The sequence below is a fragment of the Aegilops tauschii genome, chromosome 4, assembly GCF_002575655.3.
Source record: "Aegilops tauschii subsp. strangulata cultivar AL8/78 chromosome 4, Aet v6.0, whole genome shotgun sequence".
In the NCBI taxonomy this organism is placed as follows: Eukaryota; Viridiplantae; Streptophyta; class Magnoliopsida; order Poales; family Poaceae; genus Aegilops; species Aegilops tauschii.
This window is the reverse complement of record NC_053038.3, coordinates 468917666-468937804: the sequence shown is the minus strand read 5'-3', so window position 1 is coordinate 468937804 and position 20139 is coordinate 468917666. Positions and strand designations below refer to the sequence as shown.

The window sequence follows — 20139 nt, the reverse complement described above, 5'->3', positions numbered from 1 at the left end:
CGTTGTTGAGCCATTGATCTAAGTTTCTAATGGTTGTCGAGGCGGCAGATCTTTTTATCTTTTAAAAGGATCCACCGACCGACTCGTAACATGCCCTAAAGAAAATTGTCATCCTCGCGACAACATAATTTACCATCTTGAGACGTTTGATTTGCCATGATAAAAAATTTAAAGTTCAATTTGTATCAAAATCCTTAAAAAAAGGGTTTTTTATCAGTTTTGCCATCGGCTGTATAACGCTACTCAGTTTTGCCACTAAACATTTTCACTACTAAAAAATGCCACCGTTCTGTTAGATCAAGCTCAAAAAAACCATTTTTCACTGTTACCGTTTGGTCAATACACGTTGACTGAAGTTAGATGACGAAACTACCCCTATCCCATTTGTAAGGGGCACATGAGAAAAAGAGAATAAAATTTGGGAGGATGGACGTTCGAACACAAAACCACGGGGTACACAAGCACGCGAGCTAACCAACGGAGCCAAAGACACGATTTTTTGTGTGATGAGATTAAAGCTTTATATACTGATATCTGAACCTAACTAAACAGAACCTGATCTAATCCTTGACCCGATCTGTTCGTGGCAGTTTCCCCAGCCAGAACCAACATCCCAAGCCACCGCCGCCGCCTGCCAAACTACTCACCTGGCACCGCCGGTCTCCGGGCTGCTCGCCCAGCTCCGGCGCGCCCCCACTCGCCGCCTCCCGCCGAGTGTTGCCACCCATCGCAGCTTCAGCTCCTCCTCCCGCCCGGCACCGCCACCGGAGGCAGGCAGCTCCGGCGCTTCTCCCGGCTGACTCCGCAGCTCTTCCCAAGTCTTGAAGTGCAGATTTTCCACGGCAATGGCGACGGACAGCAGGACCGAATCGGAGGGTTGCGTCGGCCACAGGACGCCCCAACATGATATAGGCTCTGAAATTCCTGCATTGTGAGTATACTAATTCTGAGTGTGCGTGTGTGGTTCAATATAGCTTGTAGAGGTCGAAATTTGTACGTAGAATTTGTAGTAGCTGAATTTTGGGCGTGGCGGTCTGCCTCATTTGTTCATGTCTACTCATACCAGACAGATTCTTCTAGCCGGGCAGCCACTCGTGTAGATCTGTTGTCCAAACTAACTTTCAAACCCAAGCTCAACTAGCTAGCAACAAGAAAAGATACGAGACATTACTGTGTTGGATTATTATACCATGTAACATATAAGGGATATATAGATCCTCAAAAAAAACATATAAGAGATATATCTCCTTATAAACAACATGTCATTAGCTCAGTTGGTTAGCTCGCACCATCCTGGAGGACGTGGTCTTGGGTTCGAACCCCTGCTCTCCCAAATTTTATTCTCGCTTTCTCATGCGCCCCTTACAAATGGGATAGGGGTAGTTTAGTCATCTAACATCAGGGGTAGTTTCGTCATCTAACATCAGTCAATGTGTATTGACTAAACGGTAATCATGAAAAAGGGTCTTCTTGAGCTTGATCTAACAAAAGGGTGGCATTTTTGAGTAGTGAAAATGTTTAATGGCAAAACTGAGTAGCGTTATACGGCCGATGGCAAAACTGATAAAAACCCTAAAAGAATAATCTTCCTAAAGTAGATCACGCATAGGGAGTACCTATTTTGTGCTTTTGACTTTGTTATTCCCTCTTCTTTTCAAGCGTACATATTGATGCATAATTTAATGGTATATATATAAACCAAAAGCACAAAAATCTCAAATACCCCCTTAACAATTGGGTCCTCGCCCTCACCTTCTCTATCGGAACAATCCCTCGCATCGGCTTTCCGCCGTTCGTTCCCCTCGCCGAGTCGCCGCGCCGCCGCATCTGCATCCCACTCCTATCTATCCATCCCCGCGCGGAGGGCCCACGGAGAGGCATGCCGCGCGTGTTGTCTCGTTCCCCGCCGTCCCACCGACGGCGGCGCTCCCCATCGCCGCGGTACGGCGGCAGGCGGCGCTCCCCGTCGCCGCGGTATGGCAGCAGGCGGATCCGACGAGATCGCAGCCGCTCCCCTTACTCCTCCCGGTACGCCCCGCCCACCCCCTCTCTGCTCCCCTCCTGTAGTGAAATTCGTTTGGTTCCTGTGGATTGCACAACTCAGTGCTGCGGCACCTTACCCAGTTTAGCCCGTTTTACCAGTACTACCAAACTGGTTGCACTGTGTCGGAGGCGTGCTTCATCGGAGTGAGATGTTTGACAATTAGCGCACTACGCGGAGCTACACCGCTTCAAGATTTTCAAATCATGTGTCGGGGAGGGGACTATCCCTGCATGTTTTGGTGTTGTCTTAGGTCCGCTACTGTCTGCATTCAATTAGCTCAGGTTACAGATTGGCTGGTGCCTACAAGATTGATGAGATATGGGTATTGTTTTGTTTTTTGGAATGTTGTGAATGGGGCAAACAATTTAATCAGAGAATGGACATAGTGTGACTACACATGGAAGCCACCTGAAATAAAAGATGCATTTCAAGCCAATACGACCTGATTAGGGTGTCATGTCATCTCAGATGTTCATGGATGGATTGGACGCTGCTACGTGATATTATTAAACATCAGGAAGGTGCAAGAATGCCCATTTCACAATCTATTGTACATTGTCATGAGTTTACAGATAATATTTCGTTTCTGATATTGGCAATCGATCTCATATAAGTGAAGGAGGTCATGTAGACACAGAATATTAGAAGTGGACCTTTTTTTATTTTCTTGTTTGGCTGCACTTCTTAGTATACTAGATTTGTTGCCGCGCCTGTCTTATAATGGAATTTGATGGGACGATTTGTACAAGTATATCTCGTATGCGATAATTTTTTTTTTAAGTGAACTCTGTCAAGAAACCTGAACTCCATATCTAGGACTTGTGTCAGTCATGGGTAATTCAAGCAAAGATAATCTGATAAAGTTGGATTGATGCGTTTAAATGCTCTCGTGTTTTTGGTATGTGTGTTAACATGCTAACATGTCATCTTTTTTGTGCCCCAGTGATGATTTGCAACTTTGCATCTGACCTACAGGCTACAGCTATGAATATTAGAGCATTTTTTGTTGTTGTATTTTTCAGTTCCTATTTAATTTCAGTTATCCCTTTGTTAGGAGAAAAAGCCGGTCTCCTTCTAGATGGGACAGGAGCCAGTCCCCAATTCCTAGGAGGCGTAAAAGCCCTCCATCACCGAGGAGACATAGAAGACGGAGAAGCCGGAGCAGCTCAAGTTCTCTTGTAAATAACTCCAGCCCAAGTCATGGATCCGAACAGAACAGTTTAATTGAAAAACAAAGGAAGGAAGAAGAAAAGAAAAGGTAAACTCCTTTTCATTCTTCTACACATACATATTGCCAATTTTGCGTGGCCATCTGCTCTTGGTCGCTCTTGTATTTTATTGTAGAGAATCTTTAACTCACATATTGACAGTTTGCTTGTGCTTGTGGAACTGTATTCTTCTACAGATCTTCTGTGTCTTGTTTGTACTTCTGTAGTTGGTTTGGAAAGGATTTGTTCAAACAGCCAAAAGATGACCAACTTGCATGCAAGTCCACTCTGGGCTGTTGTGAACATATCAATAAAAAGCATCACATTCAGAAGTATTTAATTTTCTATGTTAATCCTCCATCCATCAAGGAAAAGGAACGGACCTTATGCCATTTTTTCTATTTTATACTGGCATCTCAACTTTGAGTCTGAAGTTTTTTGTTTTCCTAAATACAAATTGTACCTTCTACCAAAAACCACAACTGTTCACCAAATCTCTTACTTCTGTGTATACGTCTCTGTCTTGTTCTTCCGTTATATTACTATAGATTGCTCCTGCAGGTGTTCCCAGGAACAACAAAGCTGAGGGATAACGATGTGTAATTAAATATTTGCTTCTGTTTATTTAGTGGACGCTGGTGTTTGTTCCTCCCAATTTCGTTCTGAAATTGTTGTCTCACGAACTAACTCTATCTCATTACCTGTGTGCATGCCACAATTACAAGTTGCACTTTTGCTTTTCTGGACAAAGCTACTGTTGCAGTTTTACTTATTAGTTCGTTTGTGCAGCGCATATGTGTTTTGAACTTTTGTATGATCACTTGTTCCGATTAGGGGTCCTGTTGCTCATTAATGTTAAATCGACTCCTTCACTTGTACTAGTAGCATAAGAATTTTGATGGCCAAAGCCAATTTATTCTTTATAACTTAAACATTTTTCACTGCAGACGCCAAAAGGAAGCTGAACTTAAGTTGTTGGAAGAGGAGCTTGCTAGGAGAGTTGAAGAAGCTGTTAGGAAAAATGTTGAGGAGTGTCTGAACTCTGAGGAAGTAAAAGATGAAATAAAACGCCGAGTTGAGGAAGGTATCAAAAAGTTATTTGATGAGGTTGATGCTCAGCTACAAAAAGAAAAGCAAGCAGCTCTCCATGAAGCCAGGCAGAAAGTAGTAAGTATTATGCATGTTTTGCCTCCCTTGTTAGTACTAGTCATTATTTAAGAAAATATCTTGAGATTTGTAGATTGGTGGAGCTAGTGAATTTTTTGAAAGAACAGAAAGATGAAATCACGTTTTCGATATATTATCTTAGCTCTGTAACCCAGATAATCACACTTAAGTTTTGACTGATTTAGCTTCATCGTGAGCTTGGGATGGTATTGGTGCCTGCCAATAGATGTATGCAAACATGCATGTATATGTGTGCATTCATCCCACCAAAACTGATAAGTAGCACTATTCTCTAAACTGCTTTTGACCGTCAATGAAACCAAACAGATACACAATATTTCTTATTTGCTTGTTTTCATAGAACCTTTTCCAAATCTAATTTCGCATCTACAAAATTTTGCAGGAGCAAGAAAGGAAGGAGAGGGAGGAGTTGGATAGGATGATCGAGGAGAACCGGAGGAAAGTAGAGGAATCTCAAAGGAGAGAAGCTCAGGAGCAGCATCAGAAAGAGATGGAGCGATATTTGGAGCTGGAACGGATCCAAAAGCAGAGAGAAGAAGCCTTACGCAGAAAAAAGATTGAAGAGGAGGAAGAAAGAGCTAAGCAGATGAGATATTAGTAGTAAAGAATAGGCAGTGGTTTCGTGTTGGTGTTGTAGTGTGTTTGCTGTATTACAAATGGGAGCATTGAACTTTCGGGGACGCCTCCAACTTCTGTGCCTGGTTGCACTGATAACATTTTTCTCAAGTTCGCACAATATTATTAGAGGGGAGACATGTTGACGTCTCCTTTTTCTGAAAGATGTTTTTGCAGCAACTCTTGAGGCGAACTATACTGGCATTGTAATGTTTGAGCACTTAAACTTCTGTGAAATAGCGGCAGACGACAGCTGGAGAGCGGAGATGATTTCCGAACAATACACCATGGACTAGGGTTCTACTTTGTAGTTGCTGTGTCTTGATGCAGGATGAACTACTGTTACAAGTGGCAATTGGGCACTTTCTTTCTTCCTACATAGACTCCCTCTAAATCCATTTTCTGCAACAACAAAAAACCCCAGAAACCTAACCAAGGGCTGGTAAAAGAGACAGCTACAGCCAGTTTCCTCACTTCCATATGAAAGTTGAAACAAATGGAGTTGCAGTGCCTACTATTACCTCCGTTCGAACTAAAACTGCACCAGTTATTCCAAACAGAGGGAGTAAAACCAGTTTCCTCACTTTCATAGAGGAGTGATGCTTTATGTTTGATTTCTAAGCTTTATTTGAACTGTGTTTGTCTTGGAAGTATGGATTTGATTGAAGTCCAGTTGTTCAAAGTGGTATATGATCTGATGTTCAAAAAAAGTGGTATATGATGATATTTTGATTTTATATGATGTGAAAATTATGTATTATAGTGTTTGCGCAAGTACATAAAGAAATACAGGACAAACCAGATATAGGGGAAGCTGTATCGGGGATCTATTACAGCAACACATCTATGAAATCCAATAAATTTATTGGGAGAGCCCCAATAAGCATTTATAGGAGAAGATTTTTGAAAAGCCGCTCAAAGTTCTCTTAGGCTGGTCACAACGGGAATTATCATATATTGCATAATATTGCATGATACTACTTCCACCGTGCATGTGTTGTAGTTTGGTATCATAGTGACCTTATTTATTGCATGCATGACACATATTGGTGCATTCTTTAATATAATACAGTATCATATCATGATGCTCAGTCATCTCTTTCCTCATTTGATTGTGTGACTCAGCAGAAATGTCTACTTGGCATGCATGATACTATTTATGATACTTCAGCTGTGACCAGCCTTAGAAGTTTCGGGTCCTTAGAGTTGCTCTAATATAAGTTTAAAAAAACACCCAAGCCAAATTCTAAAAACAAAAATTAAGGCTAACTTTTTTTTGAGATGAAAATTAAGCCTAACTAATACCCCAATAGCCATAGGATCCTAGCCTGCCATCTCTACCTACTTCTCGCTTTATGAACTGGCCCAATTTGGGTTCCGGTGGGCGTGTTATTTTCTACGTGTTTCTATGTTGGTATTTATCACTTTCCTTGAGCTTTTTGTTTTTTGTGTTTTTTAAAGTTTTTTTTTCCTTTCACATTTTTTTCTTTTCCTTTTTTCAACGCATGCATACTTTTTTAAATACACAATATACACTTTTTTATACACATGTAACATCTTTTGATACACATTGAACTTTTTTCAAATACATGCTATACATTTTACCAAATACATGATTTTGAATATTTTTTGGAATATACTTTAAAATATATATATACACGTTAAAATATTTCTTTAATGTCACGAAACCATTTTTTTAAACTAAGTGAACATTTTCTGGCATTGAACAAACATTCTTTTTAAATGTTATGAACATATTTTGAAACATGTGAATATTTTCTAAATGTCATGTACATTTCTGAATGGTAAAAAACAGTTTTTTGAATTATGCAAACATTTCTTTACATTGTCTAAATAGCTTTTAAATGTAAAGAACATTTTTCTGAAATGCATGAATGTACATTTTTTTGAATGGTATAATATATTTACTCCCTCTGTGCCAAAATGTAAGACATTTTTTGGTTTTGCTTAGGGCATACAAAATGTCTTACATTTTGTTATGGAGGAAGTATTTTTTAATTTCGCAAACAACTTGTACACTGTATTTTTTTAAATGTCATGAACATTTTTTTTGAGATGTGTGAACATTTTTCAAATGTCACGTATGTTTTTTAAATCTATCAACCTTTTTTTTGAAATAAATGTACGTTCTTTTACAATATATACACATTATTTAAACGTGACATAACTTTTTAAATTTAAGAAAAATACTTTTCCATTTAGAAATATAAGGAAAAAATAAAGAAAGAAAGAAAGAAATGTGCATTGGAGAGCAGTAATCCCTCCGGTCCATTTAGGACGTCCTTGAGGCGAGACATGCTTGTATGCCGCGGCAGGCGAGATACAATCACTCCCCTCTCGACCTTCTCTAGCAAAACAATCCTCACATCACGGTCTGTCCTCGCATTTCCCGCTTTGCTAGGCGAAGCTGGGCTCCAGGCATCCGGGCCCAGGCCCGGGTCATGAGATTTTTCTCCAGCTCTACTCAATATTGGCTGTAATAATGTCTTATATTATGGAACGGAGGGAGTATTGTGTAGATTTTTATACGAGAGCAACTAATTAAGGGATACCCATTGAACGCCTCCCGCAAATGTTACTTTCTTGGCCTAGGAGCGTGCCAAGTGATGTATCCAGCCGCCGCAACATGTCGCGTGCTGGAGCCACCCTCGGTATTTCATGTTTTTTCTGCACGTGTTATTTTTGTCTTTTCAATTTTTGCTTGGGTCTTCCTAGGTTTTGGCGGGTTTGGGAAGCAGTGCTTTTATGTGAGAAGCATAACTTCTTCCTGAAAAGGGAAAAGCACAGGATGTGCTTCCCGGAAAGGGAAAAGCATGGTTGTGCTTACGCAAAAAACACAACTTGTGCTTTCACGAGAAGAAAGATTACAGTTTGTGCTTTCATGAGAGGCACAACTATATTTCCCGAAAACGAAAAAGCACATTGTACTTTTGGGTTCTATTTTTTTTCTAGCTTCAAATTTTTTGGGGGTTTTGGTGTTTTGTTTTATTCTATTTTATTTCTTATTCCAATTTTCCCCCTATTTTCTCCTTAAAAAGTATGTCAAAACTTATTAACATGGTATCTATTTTTGAAGTTCTCGATGCGAGAAATCCAACAATGAAAACACTTCATGATTTGGACGCACGGTTAAAGAGATAAAACATTTTGAAAAAATGAATCTATGAAAAATAAAAAACTCTTATGTTGTGACAAGTGGTGTATATGCAGTGTGCCACTTGTCAGCACTAGAAAAAGTGAAAACAACTTTTTTTAGCTGAAATGAGAGTGACCTTTGCAAGGAATACCCCTTAATTAGTGATTTTAATTTTTATATAACTCTAAAAATATATATAGATTTTTTATGGACTCGGGATTCATACTTATGCGGTTCTGCCCAGCACAACCCACGCACAAGCCTTCCCGATCGTCCTGAAGAGCCGAGCCCGAGACACATGAACACGAGTACACAACCTAACATGCACACACCCAGACCGTGAACCACGACGAGCCCCTAGCTGACGCTCGAGTGTCAAACACCCGCTGTAGCAAGCCGTGTTGTGCGACTACTAAAATCTCCCCAAAAGGAACTGCGCTCTGTCGAGGCATGAAACTTGCAACCCCACATAGGAGAGCAGGTGTTCCATACTAATTGAGCTGGTGAGTGTTTGTGATTAATGGCAAACTAATAAGAACAAAATGCAGTGGCAGATTAAAAAAAATATTCGACCATTTCTTGGAAAACTGTGAACAAGTTTTTTTCTAAAATTGCAAATAATATTTGAAATTATGAACAAATTTCTAAATTCGAACAAAATTTTAAAACCTGAACATTTTCTGAAAAAGTGGACAAAAATTAAAAAAAGTGATCTAACATAATTTTTGAAAATTTGAACAAATTTTAAATTACAAACAATGTTTTTTAACTGTGAACAATTTAAAATACACGCGGAAAATTTGTCTTAGTGTACGGTGAACATTATTCAAATACACACTGAACATTTTTGAAAATATACGGTGATTTTTTGGTTCCAAATGCACGCTGAACAATTTTCTCTACAAGATGAACATTTTTTATACATATTAAACATTTGTTAATTTAGGGTGGACTTTTTTTTAAATGTGAACAAGATTTGAAATATGTGACCAATTTCTGAGAACGTGAACAACTTTGGAATTTCAATCATTTTCTTAAAATTTACAGAAATTTTGGAATGACGAACCTTTTAGATATTTTTGATTTAGGTAAAAAATAAAAAAGGAGAAAATATGCAAGAAAAAAGGAAAAAAGAAAACAAAATTATCCATTTCGGCAAATAGGATCTGCCAACCACACCGGCACGACCTAACCGACGAGCTCCTGCAGTCCGCCGCCGCCCCGCGCGCTCCCGACCTCCCCCCCTCCCCCGCCGTCCCGAGCGCCCCGGCCTCCGTGCTGCTGCTTCCTGCTGGCTACCGCCACCGGGGTGCTGTCCGCCCCGGGCTGAGGTCTCTACACAGTCCCTGCCTCCGCTGCGCCCAGCCGCCCACAAATCCGTGTCGCCATCCTACTCCCCGGCCGTCGCGCTGCACTCGGTAATTTTATCGTTTTCTTGCCCAATAGGGTCACAGTGTGTATGCATCTAATGGAGCTGTGTACTGTGTGTATGTGTAATGTGTTGATGGAACTCAATTTGATGCGTTTTGTAGAAAAAATAGAAGAAGTAGAAAACTGAGTTGAGGAATATGGGTGATGATGGGATGAATTATATCATTGTGTGTCATTTTGTCATGTTTTTCTATAGACCTTACTCTTCAGAAGAGATGGGAGATAGACAAAGGCGAATGGTGTTTGTCACAGTAGGGACGACATGTTTTGATGCCCTTGTCAAAGTGGCAGATTCTGAGGAAGTCAAACAAGCACTACTGCAGAAAGGTTACACAGACCTTCGGATTCAAATGGGCCGAGGAACATACACGCCATCCAAGGTAACATCTGTCTCCGTATTGCAGTCTATTCTCTTTGTGTGGTTTCGTTTAGTGACTGCTGGGCTGCACCTTTTAGTTAATGCAGTATTTTGTTATCAAAATCACAGTACTTAATAGGAAAGTAGGGCAAGTCAGATAATGTTTTGCAAGGAGCAATGGATTTTTAATGGTGCTTATCAATCCTGAAATGGACATAGTATCTGATCAACTGGGATCTATAACTGCTGATTTGACATCTAGGTGGTAGATTGTTCGTTGCTTGTGGAAAGAAATTGCATAAAGATGTTTCTGTGACAAATTGTGACATCCTTAGAGGTGTTGATACTTTTAATGCTACAATAATCTACTTCTTTTGTTGCATATACCACACTTATCACATGAAAATATACTCAAACTTGCAAAATGTAGGATAAAGTTAAACAGGATAGGTGGCAAAAAAAGGAACATATGCAGCGTCAGGGTAAAAAAGAGTGGTTGTCCACACTTCAGGCAAGTTCACACTGTTTTTCATTTTTGTGTGCTAACTATGATATTTGAAGTCTGGCGAACTGGTGCCTTCTGTATATTATATTATATTATATTATATGCCAAAATCCAGAATTTGGTTGCAGTTAGACTTTTACGCATTATAAGGTGGAAATGAACCAGGACAATGAAGGATCTGATGGCAAAATGGGGAACTAACTCGCTTATTTGTTAATTGATTTCTCATGATATAAACTTCATTTCCATATTGCACCACTTCGTTATGTCCAAGATAGAGCATATAATTTGGTTTCTAAATAATAACTGCACCTTATATACTTAAAATAACTAGTAGAATGCTCGTGCGTTGCTACGGGCTATAATGCATACAAATAAATAATTATGGCTGTCTTCAACATCGAAGCTCATTTCTCTTTCATATGTCCAGACATGTTCGGATATCAAACGGGCGCATATTGGCCCCCAAAATCTAACCGTCTGGACAGTCCAGGCTCCCCAAAATTCAGCCCAGATACGAGGAGAAAATGTGGTTTTCCAGACTATTCACCATGTTATCTCCAACATACGGTCCAACATAAAAACTCCACCCACGATGCACCCTTCCATTTTCCTATTGGGCCCTCCCCTCCACTCGGTTTCCCACCATATTAGGACATTTCTCGCTGGAACCCTCTCCTTTAAAACCGGATGACGCTCATCTCACCTTCGCCATGGCGCCCTCTCTCCTTCACACCGTACTTCCCCACAGACCGCAAAGTAGGAGTCCCCACCAGCCGCCCCACTCTCTACCCTGACCCCCTCCCTCGTGTTCATGTCGATCTACCACTGCCATCAAGGGGGAAGAGGAGTGCGCCGGACATGACGCCGTTGAGCCAAGAAAGCATATCCGATGTCTCCTGAGCCATTGCAACGTTGTAACATAGATTTGAATGTTGTGCATCACCATGAAACAAAAATATGATACCCATTGTTGCTATTCTAATATCTGAGAAGTGCAAACTTTAAATGTGACTTGACCAAAAAAGGGAAGTTCAAAAACCAGTTTATCCTTGCAATTGTATGTCACTGTAAGGATAGATAACCATTGAGACATAATGATCAGGCACAATTTACTAAGACTGTCAATAATTAATTTGTGTTGTGCGAAATATCTTATAAGATCAAAAAATAGCCAAATTGAACCCATTTATGAAGCAGACACAACCTACTATCAAGAGCATAGAAAAAAAAATATGTGTACAAATAAAGCTCATATGGGATATTTTCCCAATTTCTCCTCCCATAGCATGACCATGACATGGATTTGCACTTCAATGTATTCTAAATACATTTATACCAGTCAATGTATTCTAAATACATTTCTACCACAGCTAGAGGTATCACTCAAAAGTCAAAACGCAACAACAACAATTTCTCTAGGGTATTCGTTGTAAGGCATTTTGCTGAACATTCCACATGGAAATATTAGAGCGGCTGGGAGTTGAAGATCGAAGGAAAACCTTTCCACCTGTTGTGTTCTTGCTCACACCTAACTGGACCTGCGGGTTGAAGACAAAATCCAAACTTCAAAATTAAGCAACAAAACGACGACAACTTATAAGAAATGGAAAAGCAAGGAGGCACACACCTACAGGCCCAAACAAAATATAAGACGCAACTGCACTATGATTTACTCACAACAGATCGTTAAGAATGACAATAAGGTGAAAGAGGCAACATCCCGTGTTGAAGTCTTTGATTTAATTTAGATCTGACAATAATAATACAAGCTTCACATCAAATTTAAGGTATTGACAAAACATTATGAACTTAGGAGTAATAATTAGACCAATCTTTCTCTTTCTCTCTCATCTCACTTCCGCTTGAAACATCGCATATAATTGGCAAGTGCTTAACTTTTGAAATTGGAGTGCTGAGATTTATAATCTGAAGTTATACACACGGATAGGTCAGTAGACATCTTAGTTCCGTATGACACAATTTTTTTGATTGAATCATCATTTTAGTCATCATCTTTTGTACTTCAACAAATATTAAATGCAAAGCAAGCAAAGTTAGGAGGTTGATTCTGACAATTATCTCTAGACAATGTAATTTTGAACTCCTATGGTGCTCTCTAAATAACCGAGAATAACTTTATATTGTGGCAAAGAGAAGCAAATATTTTATAGTTGACCAAAAAAATATTACCTCATCAAATCAACATGTATTCAGAGACATCACCAACAGGTCATATGAAACTGAGACGACTCACTGTGCGATGTTGGCATTGTTCAACCAGAAGACACCACCCCAATCATCAGTGTTGACAACTCAATCAAGGGCAAGCCGCATGCTTGTGCTCGGCATCTTCTGCCCCAATCTGACTAATGTTCACCACCATCGCCACTCGCATGACTACATGTTTGAGTTTAATGAATCATCATTTAAATAGCTGACCTCGTAAAGGAAAAAATAAAGGGAAAAGGGTGATTGGTCTTATAGATGGGAACAAAAGCTTCACGGAAGCATTTTGAAATCATGAAAATAAGCAATAGCTTATTTAGAACCTTGGCTATCTAGACCATGCAAAGTGTTGCTAAATTAAACTGGAACAACCTTACCGCAGTGGATGTTATGGAAAAGTATGGTAGAGATTAATTTAGCAATGGCATGTTGTCAAGTGTCCGAGCATGTCTTCATAGAATATTACATGAGTACCGTCTTGTGTCCATATATAGACAATATCGTTCCATCTATATAATAAAAATGAATATGAACCTTGACGTTGGCTAGCGCATGGGATCTTGTAGCCCTTAGATGCAATTAGTGAAACTGAAAAAACAAAAATAGCACTTGATTGCAAAGTTACTTGTATGTGCGCTTAAAAGCTTCGCTTGATCGATCAAGATGCCGAAGTTTCGTTTGCCCGACCGCTATGTTCCTACACGTGCAGAGCAAATTATTATTCAAACCAAGGAATGAAAGTAGAATATCATGCTGTTCGTGGCACTTACATGGTCTGCCATGCTACGGTGGCATCGTCTTTTTAGTCTCTACCCCCATGCCGAGTTGAGAAATAATCTTCAGAGATACCCATTACTAACACACTCACGCACATAATGGCCCTTGGCTGATTGATTTGGCTGGCTGCAAACACAAGCAAACAGAACACAAAAATTCAGTTGGCGGCCACACGTACTCATATCAATTCTTTAATGTATTCCAATTGAGGTGCAGTTCGTGGCACCTACTCGCCCATCGCGGTGATTGCCTGCTCGCCACTGGTGCTGACCGCTCGAGGTCACCACCACCCGCTCACCACTGGCAATCTCCGCCGGCTCCCCGTCACCTCTTGCGTGGTTGCGCCTCCCGCGTGTTCGCTGGTCGCCCCTCCCTCTCACTGCCCAATGTTGTTGGTTAGAATGCAGGCCTGCAAGTAATCCATGGACAGGTTGTAGCTCTGCTTGGGATCAGTCTTTCGGTAGGAGTCAATTCATCTAACACACAAAAAATATCCACTCTCAGATAGAAAAGTTATATAAACTCATTTACGAAATACCCTGCTCTAAACTAACTCATGTGAAAAAATGAATCTAGTAGAAGTGCAAATTAGTAGCAGTACAAATTGTACGAAGCCCTCAGCTCAGACTATAATATAGCTAAAAAATTGATTAATTTAACAATTGTGATATATATGAATTAAACAACCACTTGATCGAAGATTCGATGATTGGAACACTGCAATTTTATTTATATGGACATATACTAAAGACAATTTAGGCATGGAAGAGAAAAACATCACCTCCAATCATTAACATCGCATTATTCCGACGTAGATTTGGAACTGACTCCTCTAGATGAGCAGCGATTCCAATGTCCCTCTTACAGGAAATAGCAAGTCCAATGTCAACGGCAATATACAATAGCAAGAATCAATCTCGAGGTCCATAGCAATTAGAGTTCTTCTCAAGAACTTTTCCTGCTTCGATAACCACATATGAGCTGACCAGAGAAGCATGAACAGTGGATGCATTATTGGTGTATGTAGAGCACTCTCTTGCCATCTCTCAAACTTAAATGGTCACATCTCTATCTCAAATTAATGGTCACATCTCTCTCTCAAATAGAGCACTACATTCCACACCAATTAATCAGTGATTGCATCACAACACAGCGGATTATCTTGATCAACTCCTAACAGGATTCAAGTCAGCATTGGAATCTGCAGGAAGACCATGGATCAGCAATTTTCTGAAAGGAAATAGTCGTGACAAAAATAATCAAGATGCTGTAAATAAGCATGCCCATTATATAATAGTGTAAAATAACTGATTGGAACAATACGAACAGAACTGAAAATACCCTCTTAAGTTAGGAAATCAGAAACATTGTTCAGCTTACTAAAAATCAAGCTTCATTTAACAATAGGAGAGCTCAAACTAAGTTCAGGTGGCTTCTGTTCAAGAAAACGTTCAGTAGTGTAGTGATATTGCTCTCTGCTAAAATACAACACCCAAGCAAGAGGGAATTCACACAACTTTGATGATTCAAGATGCTGCCGTTCAAGCCACTCTTGTCCCGTACTACAAAACAAAGATCAAAGCAATTAATCACCATAACAAAAGAGGTGCAATGTGTAATTATGCTACCAATAATAGTTCAAATTGTCACCTGATCATGAGCATAGGGTGTAACACAATTTAGGCAGTGTTATACCCCGATTTTCTCATGGCTTGTGAGAAATTGAAACAATAGCCATCGGCCATTGCCATGGAGTCTGATATCTCCTACCCTGAAAAATCTCATACTACCACCTCCACGTGATGATTCAACACTTATATTTAAGAAAAATTCCTAAGCCAGTGCAAATCAAGATGACTGGGCATCGATGGTGTCGCTGTCTCCGAGGCATTGCAGGTGTCGTTGGTAATGAGGCCCACTATCGCATCTCCTTGTCGGGCCTCCGAACAATGGCGATGAGGATCTGGAGGGATGAGATTCACGCAGCAGCGAGGAGGATCTGGTGGGACTCGATCCAAACCTTGTCCTTGCCGCACTTGAGGATCCAAACCTTATCATTGCCGCACTTGAGGACGCTCGAGGCCTGGCGCTTCTGTAGCTTTAGCGACACCATCTTCGCCGCTGCTCTTCTCCTCCCTTACCTGTCGTCTGCTTGTGGTGCAAGGGTTTGGGAAATGCGGTGCTGGCGGCGCCTTATAGTTTTGGGGCGATTAGGGTTTCCCTGGCTCGAGATTTGGGCTGTGGCATCTGCTCGACATGGCAGCGGGTGCAAGGGAGGTCGGGGATGGGCTGGTGCGGAGGCTGGGAGACGTAGGGCAGCGAGGTAACGGCTGGCGGCGGAGCTCGCCGGGCGGGCGCATGCGGCAGCGGCTGCAAACGAGCCCGTCACAGCTAAGGCACGCGCGAGATGTACGCGGCAGGGGCGCAGGCAACGGCGGTGGTGGAGAGGTATTGAGAAGGAGCGAGCACGGCGGGGCCGGCGGCGGCTCGTCGGCAGGCAACCGGGCGTGGGAGGATTGGATTGAGAGAGGAGTTAGATTGGCCTCGCTCCCTGGTTTGTGCAAGGGGCATCGCTACATGGTGGTCGTCCGATTTTTTTCGTGCGAGGGGCCTCGCGTCGTGGTCCGGTTTTTCTTGGTTACGTGTGACGGGATCGTTACGGGGGAGGTGGGAGGAGAACGTAAAAAAAACCAGCGAAAATAAACCGTGGATGCTATTCACCAACTCAGATAGGAGTCTCTACTCCTAATGTCTCAGTTGGTAGTCCGCGTTCCGGGTTTTATTTTCGTCCCACCTAATACGGTCTTTTTTGGTACTTCTTTGGTACTGGCTCCCACCTCCCGCTCAGCCGCAAAAAACCGAAGAAAACCACGCGATCGAGTCCCGCAGACGCCCAACCTCCCGTCGTAATTGTCTCAGTTAATTAACCAGCGAGGAGAAAATAAACCACCGAGCACAAACCGGCGAAAATTAACCGGCGAAAACAAAACGCCCGACAGTGCGTCCTCGAGCGAGGTCTCGTGCCCTCGAGCGAGGTCTCGTGTCCCTCTTGCGAGGAACAGTCGCCCCGACACTGCCCTCCTTCGCCACGCCGCCGCCCTTCGGTCCTTCACCGCCACCCATCCATCCATGCACTGCCGCCCTGGCACATCAAAACCGCCGGCGCGTAACTCGCACATCCATTAGATCCGGCCCGGGTCCCGTGCAGGACCCTCCGCTGATCGCTTCCAGGATCCGGCACCGATCCCTTCCAGGACCCATCACCGGAGACGTCCAGGATCCGCCGCCAGATACACTCACTCCAGGTATCACAGATCCGCCGCCAGCCATCATATGAATAGAGATTTAGGTCAAATCTGAAATTTACATCCATCGCATTTCATACACCCACCCCATGAGATCTACATCCATCACATGCACCATGTATAATAATGTACAGCCATCACATACATTACATGCATCACAGGACGTCTCCCCATGGACGAACCCTTTGCATCAAAACCACTTAGTTCGCCAATTGCTGAAGGTGGAAGATCTGGTATCGAATTTTCGGCAGCACCAGGTTCCTAAGTTGGCAGAAAATAAGATGTTTTATCGATTGAACACTTTCTAACAGAATAAAGGGCCATGGAAACTTGGAAGCAAGTAAACACGAGTGGCTTCCAGACTCTTGCCTTTTTTTGCATCAAAACCACTTAGTTCGCCAAATACTCGTCCGATGTTAGGAGCAGTGTAATCCACTCTAAATGTGACCTCCTGCAATAGATTTTAGTTTTTCATTTCCAAGAGAAAATATAAGTGGTTTTTCTGTTATTAATACATGCATCGGAGGATTTGGAATAGATAAAAAAAGACACATCATGTACCTTTCCTACGCAGAGTTTCCTCAGATACTCCCTGCTTTCCCAAGCAAATGGCTCATCCACTCCACCACGACGAGCCTAGAGCACCACAAATATACGGATTCAACAGACAATAAAAGATGGAGAAAAGAACAAATGTACTGCACAAATAATATCAACAATTTATTATAGATGCAATCAAAAGTCTCAAATTATACAAACAGAACACAGTCAAACTGTGTTAGGAGCAGTGTAATCCACTCTAAATGTGACCTCCTGCAATAGATTTTAGTTTTTCATTTCCAAGAGAAAATATAAATGGTTTTTCTGTTATTAATACATGCATCGGAGGATTTGGAATAGATAAAAAAAGACACATCATGTACCTTTCCTACGCAGAGTTTCCTCAGATACTCCCTGCTTTCCCAAGCAAATGCCTCATCCACTCCACCACGACGAGCCTAGAGCACCACAAATATACGGATTCAACAGACAATAAAAGATGGAGAAAAGAACAAATGTACTGCACAAATAATATCAACAATTTATTATAGATGCATTCAAAAGTCTCAAATTATACAAACAGAACACAGTCAAACTGTGGGAATGAAAATGCAATGATGGAGAGAAAATCTTGTGCCAAATACTAACTTCCATTGGCTCACAAGTGTAGCATGTAAACAGACCCTGCGCAATGAAGGCTTCAACTCAGGCTGTAGATCCAAAATGACTAATATATTACGTCCCTAGATGATCAGGCCTATATCTAGCTTTGCCCCTGACAACCAACTAAACCAGTGACTTACTCTAAATTTAAACCATTTTCCCCTTGTCTAAAAGTGCAGACTGACTCTTACCAGCCTTGGGGCCATTACGTATGACAGAGTGATGGACTTCTCTGGTGGAATCTCTGCCTTTGTCACAGCCTTCACCTTGCCCCTTAGCCATCCTGAAGCCCCTATGCTTGCTGCCATGATAGCACCTATATTTGCAATCAAAAGGAAACAAAACTTCATTAGCTGTGAAGTCAAATTTAGTTCATCCTCCACAGATTACTGGGAAAGAATGTCACTTAGCTGAAAAAGGGTTTGCTGAAGCTCGTGAAAATGCACACTTGATGGGAGGTTGGAAATATGAAAACTACCAAGTAGAATCGCATTTGGAAATAATTTTCACATGCACAGATTACTTGGAAAGAATGTCACTTAGCATGGATGAAGACACGATAATCTGCATGTTTCGAAATTAAAGAAAACAGCACCAGTTTTAATAACTAGAAATAAGATGAGAAAGTAATATCTTAATGAGAAAATAACTTCGGTTACTTTGTTTCATTTTCAACACCCATCTGGAAAATGGGACAGGGCTGAGGCATATTGATCTACAAATATATATTACTTCGTTAGGGCCTCATGTTAGGGCTGAGGCCCATTTCTAGATCTACAAATATTTGCAAAACTGAGAATGCAAGCATGCTTAAACAAGGATTTATCAGCATCATGTAAGGAATTGAAATAATATAATCAGGAACATGTCACCACCTCTAATCAGGAACAATGATGGACTTGAACTGCAACTCTTGAGCTATAGGGCCTCTCAACAAGCCCCAGCATATGAGAATGGACCCTACAGATGAGTTGGTCCATAAGTAATTATGCTTAAAGTTTATAATTAATTACAAAGGAGCTATTGATTACCTGAATTATATTGCTTTCAATGAACAACAAGTGTGGCCATCAACTATGTTTCATCCAGGCCTCAAGAACACCACATCCAGACACAAGTCGGAGGTAACGGTCATTCCGTTTTGCGTATGGGTAATGCAAAAAGCAAAGCCGGTGAACATCAACAACAAGAGGACGTAGCTACAGGTATTAGGCACTGCACCAGGAATACTTGCATTTCTGACAGTAACAATCTTTTTGCATAATGTGTTGCAGGTCAGGCGAGTGGTAAAAATGTTGAAGAATACAATGCAACCTTTGATACTGAAAAAGATGAAGCTATTTGCGCAACAGAACCCGGTATATAACTGTGTGAAAATTACTGTGAGGTATTGCCTGACGTGCATATCTGACAATGACATGGACCATGCTTAATGTGTTGCAGCCCTTACGAGCGAGACAAATCTGAAAGAATATAATCCAAGCATCTTAACCGTAGCTGCAAATCTTGACCCAATTTACACGACGGAAATAGGTACATGATTGATTGAAGATGTATTTGTTGGTTGCCTGCCTACCAGGCAAACATTGGTTTTGTATTCATGCTGACTAGAACCCTACAGATGGATCAGAATGGGTAAGGCCTGGATACCATGCTGATGGTCAAACATTTGCGGCTACGGCTAATCTATCACTAGATCATGCTATTAATAAGATGCAGCTGCGAGATGATACTGAAGGTATCCATAGGCATGATATCCACCTTCCCAACCGGCGTATTCGGCAGTAGTTCAGTGTGTTTTATTTGTTTTTTGATTTGTACTTATAACATGATGCAGACGACACAGCTTCCGAACTGCTTGAAACTGTTTCTCTAAATAATGAATGCAAAAAATACTCTGAGGAAGCAAGGGAGCAGTACAATGCAAGGAGGCGTGCAGCTTATCGGAAGAAAAATAATGAGGATATTGTCAGCTTACAAGATGAGAATCAGCCGATACTTGCAAAATCTGGTGAGGTTCATGGCTGATCTTAGTTTGATGTGCATACGTATAGTATGCACATGATTCGTTGTATTAATCTATATCCCTGATTATAGATGATATGATGCTCATACTATG

At 41.3% G+C, this 20139-nt stretch overlaps 2 protein-coding genes and 2 long non-coding RNA genes across 15 annotated transcripts in view; 2 read left to right on the top strand and 2 right to left on the bottom strand.

Moving 5' to 3' along the window:
- The first annotated feature begins 1726 nt into the window (after positions 1-1726).
- LOC109772816 (uncharacterized) lies at positions 1727-5219 on the top strand. Its single transcript, XM_020331512.4, has 4 exons — positions 1727-2028; positions 3099-3302; positions 4200-4419; positions 4823-5219. The coding sequence occupies exons 1-4, from the start codon at positions 1880-1882 to the stop codon at positions 5036-5038; spliced, it is 789 nt and encodes a 262-aa protein (XP_020187101.1). The 5' UTR covers positions 1727-1879; the 3' UTR covers positions 5039-5219.
- Positions 5220-9392: 4173 nt separating this feature from the next.
- LOC109772813 (uncharacterized) overlaps positions 9393-20139 on the top strand; it is a 35105-nt gene continuing 24358 nt past the window's right edge. For 2 of the 4 annotated variants that reach the window (XM_040387481.3, XM_040387482.3), the window contains exons 1-3: positions 9393-9630; positions 9745-10023; positions 10432-10512. In XM_040387481.3, the coding sequence (XP_040243415.1) occupies positions 9781-10023; positions 10432-10512 (324 nt within the window). In that variant the 5' untranslated portion in view covers positions 9393-9630; positions 9745-9780. The remainder of the gene's footprint in view (positions 9631-9744; positions 10024-10431; positions 10513-20139) is intronic. The other 2 variants (XM_020331510.3, XM_020331508.4) reach the window with 2 other exon arrangements.
- On the bottom strand, positions 11747-16236 carry LOC109772815 (uncharacterized). Of its 9 annotated transcripts, none has more exons than XR_006663023.2 (6): positions 15163-16236; positions 13743-15074; positions 13506-13638; positions 13361-13432; positions 12700-13244; positions 11747-12047 (listed from the first exon to the last, which is right to left on the bottom strand). It is a non-coding gene; the product is annotated as an uncharacterized lncRNA (long non-coding RNA). The 9 variants fall into 9 exon arrangements; XR_012182454.1 differs by having other exon boundaries at positions 12700-12943; XR_006663022.2 differs by having other exon boundaries at positions 12700-12906.
- Positions 17196-17816, bottom strand: LOC123493793 (uncharacterized). The gene is made up of 3 exons (XR_006663017.2): positions 17741-17816; positions 17379-17630; positions 17196-17268 (listed from the first exon to the last, which is right to left on the bottom strand). It is a non-coding gene; the product is annotated as an uncharacterized lncRNA (long non-coding RNA).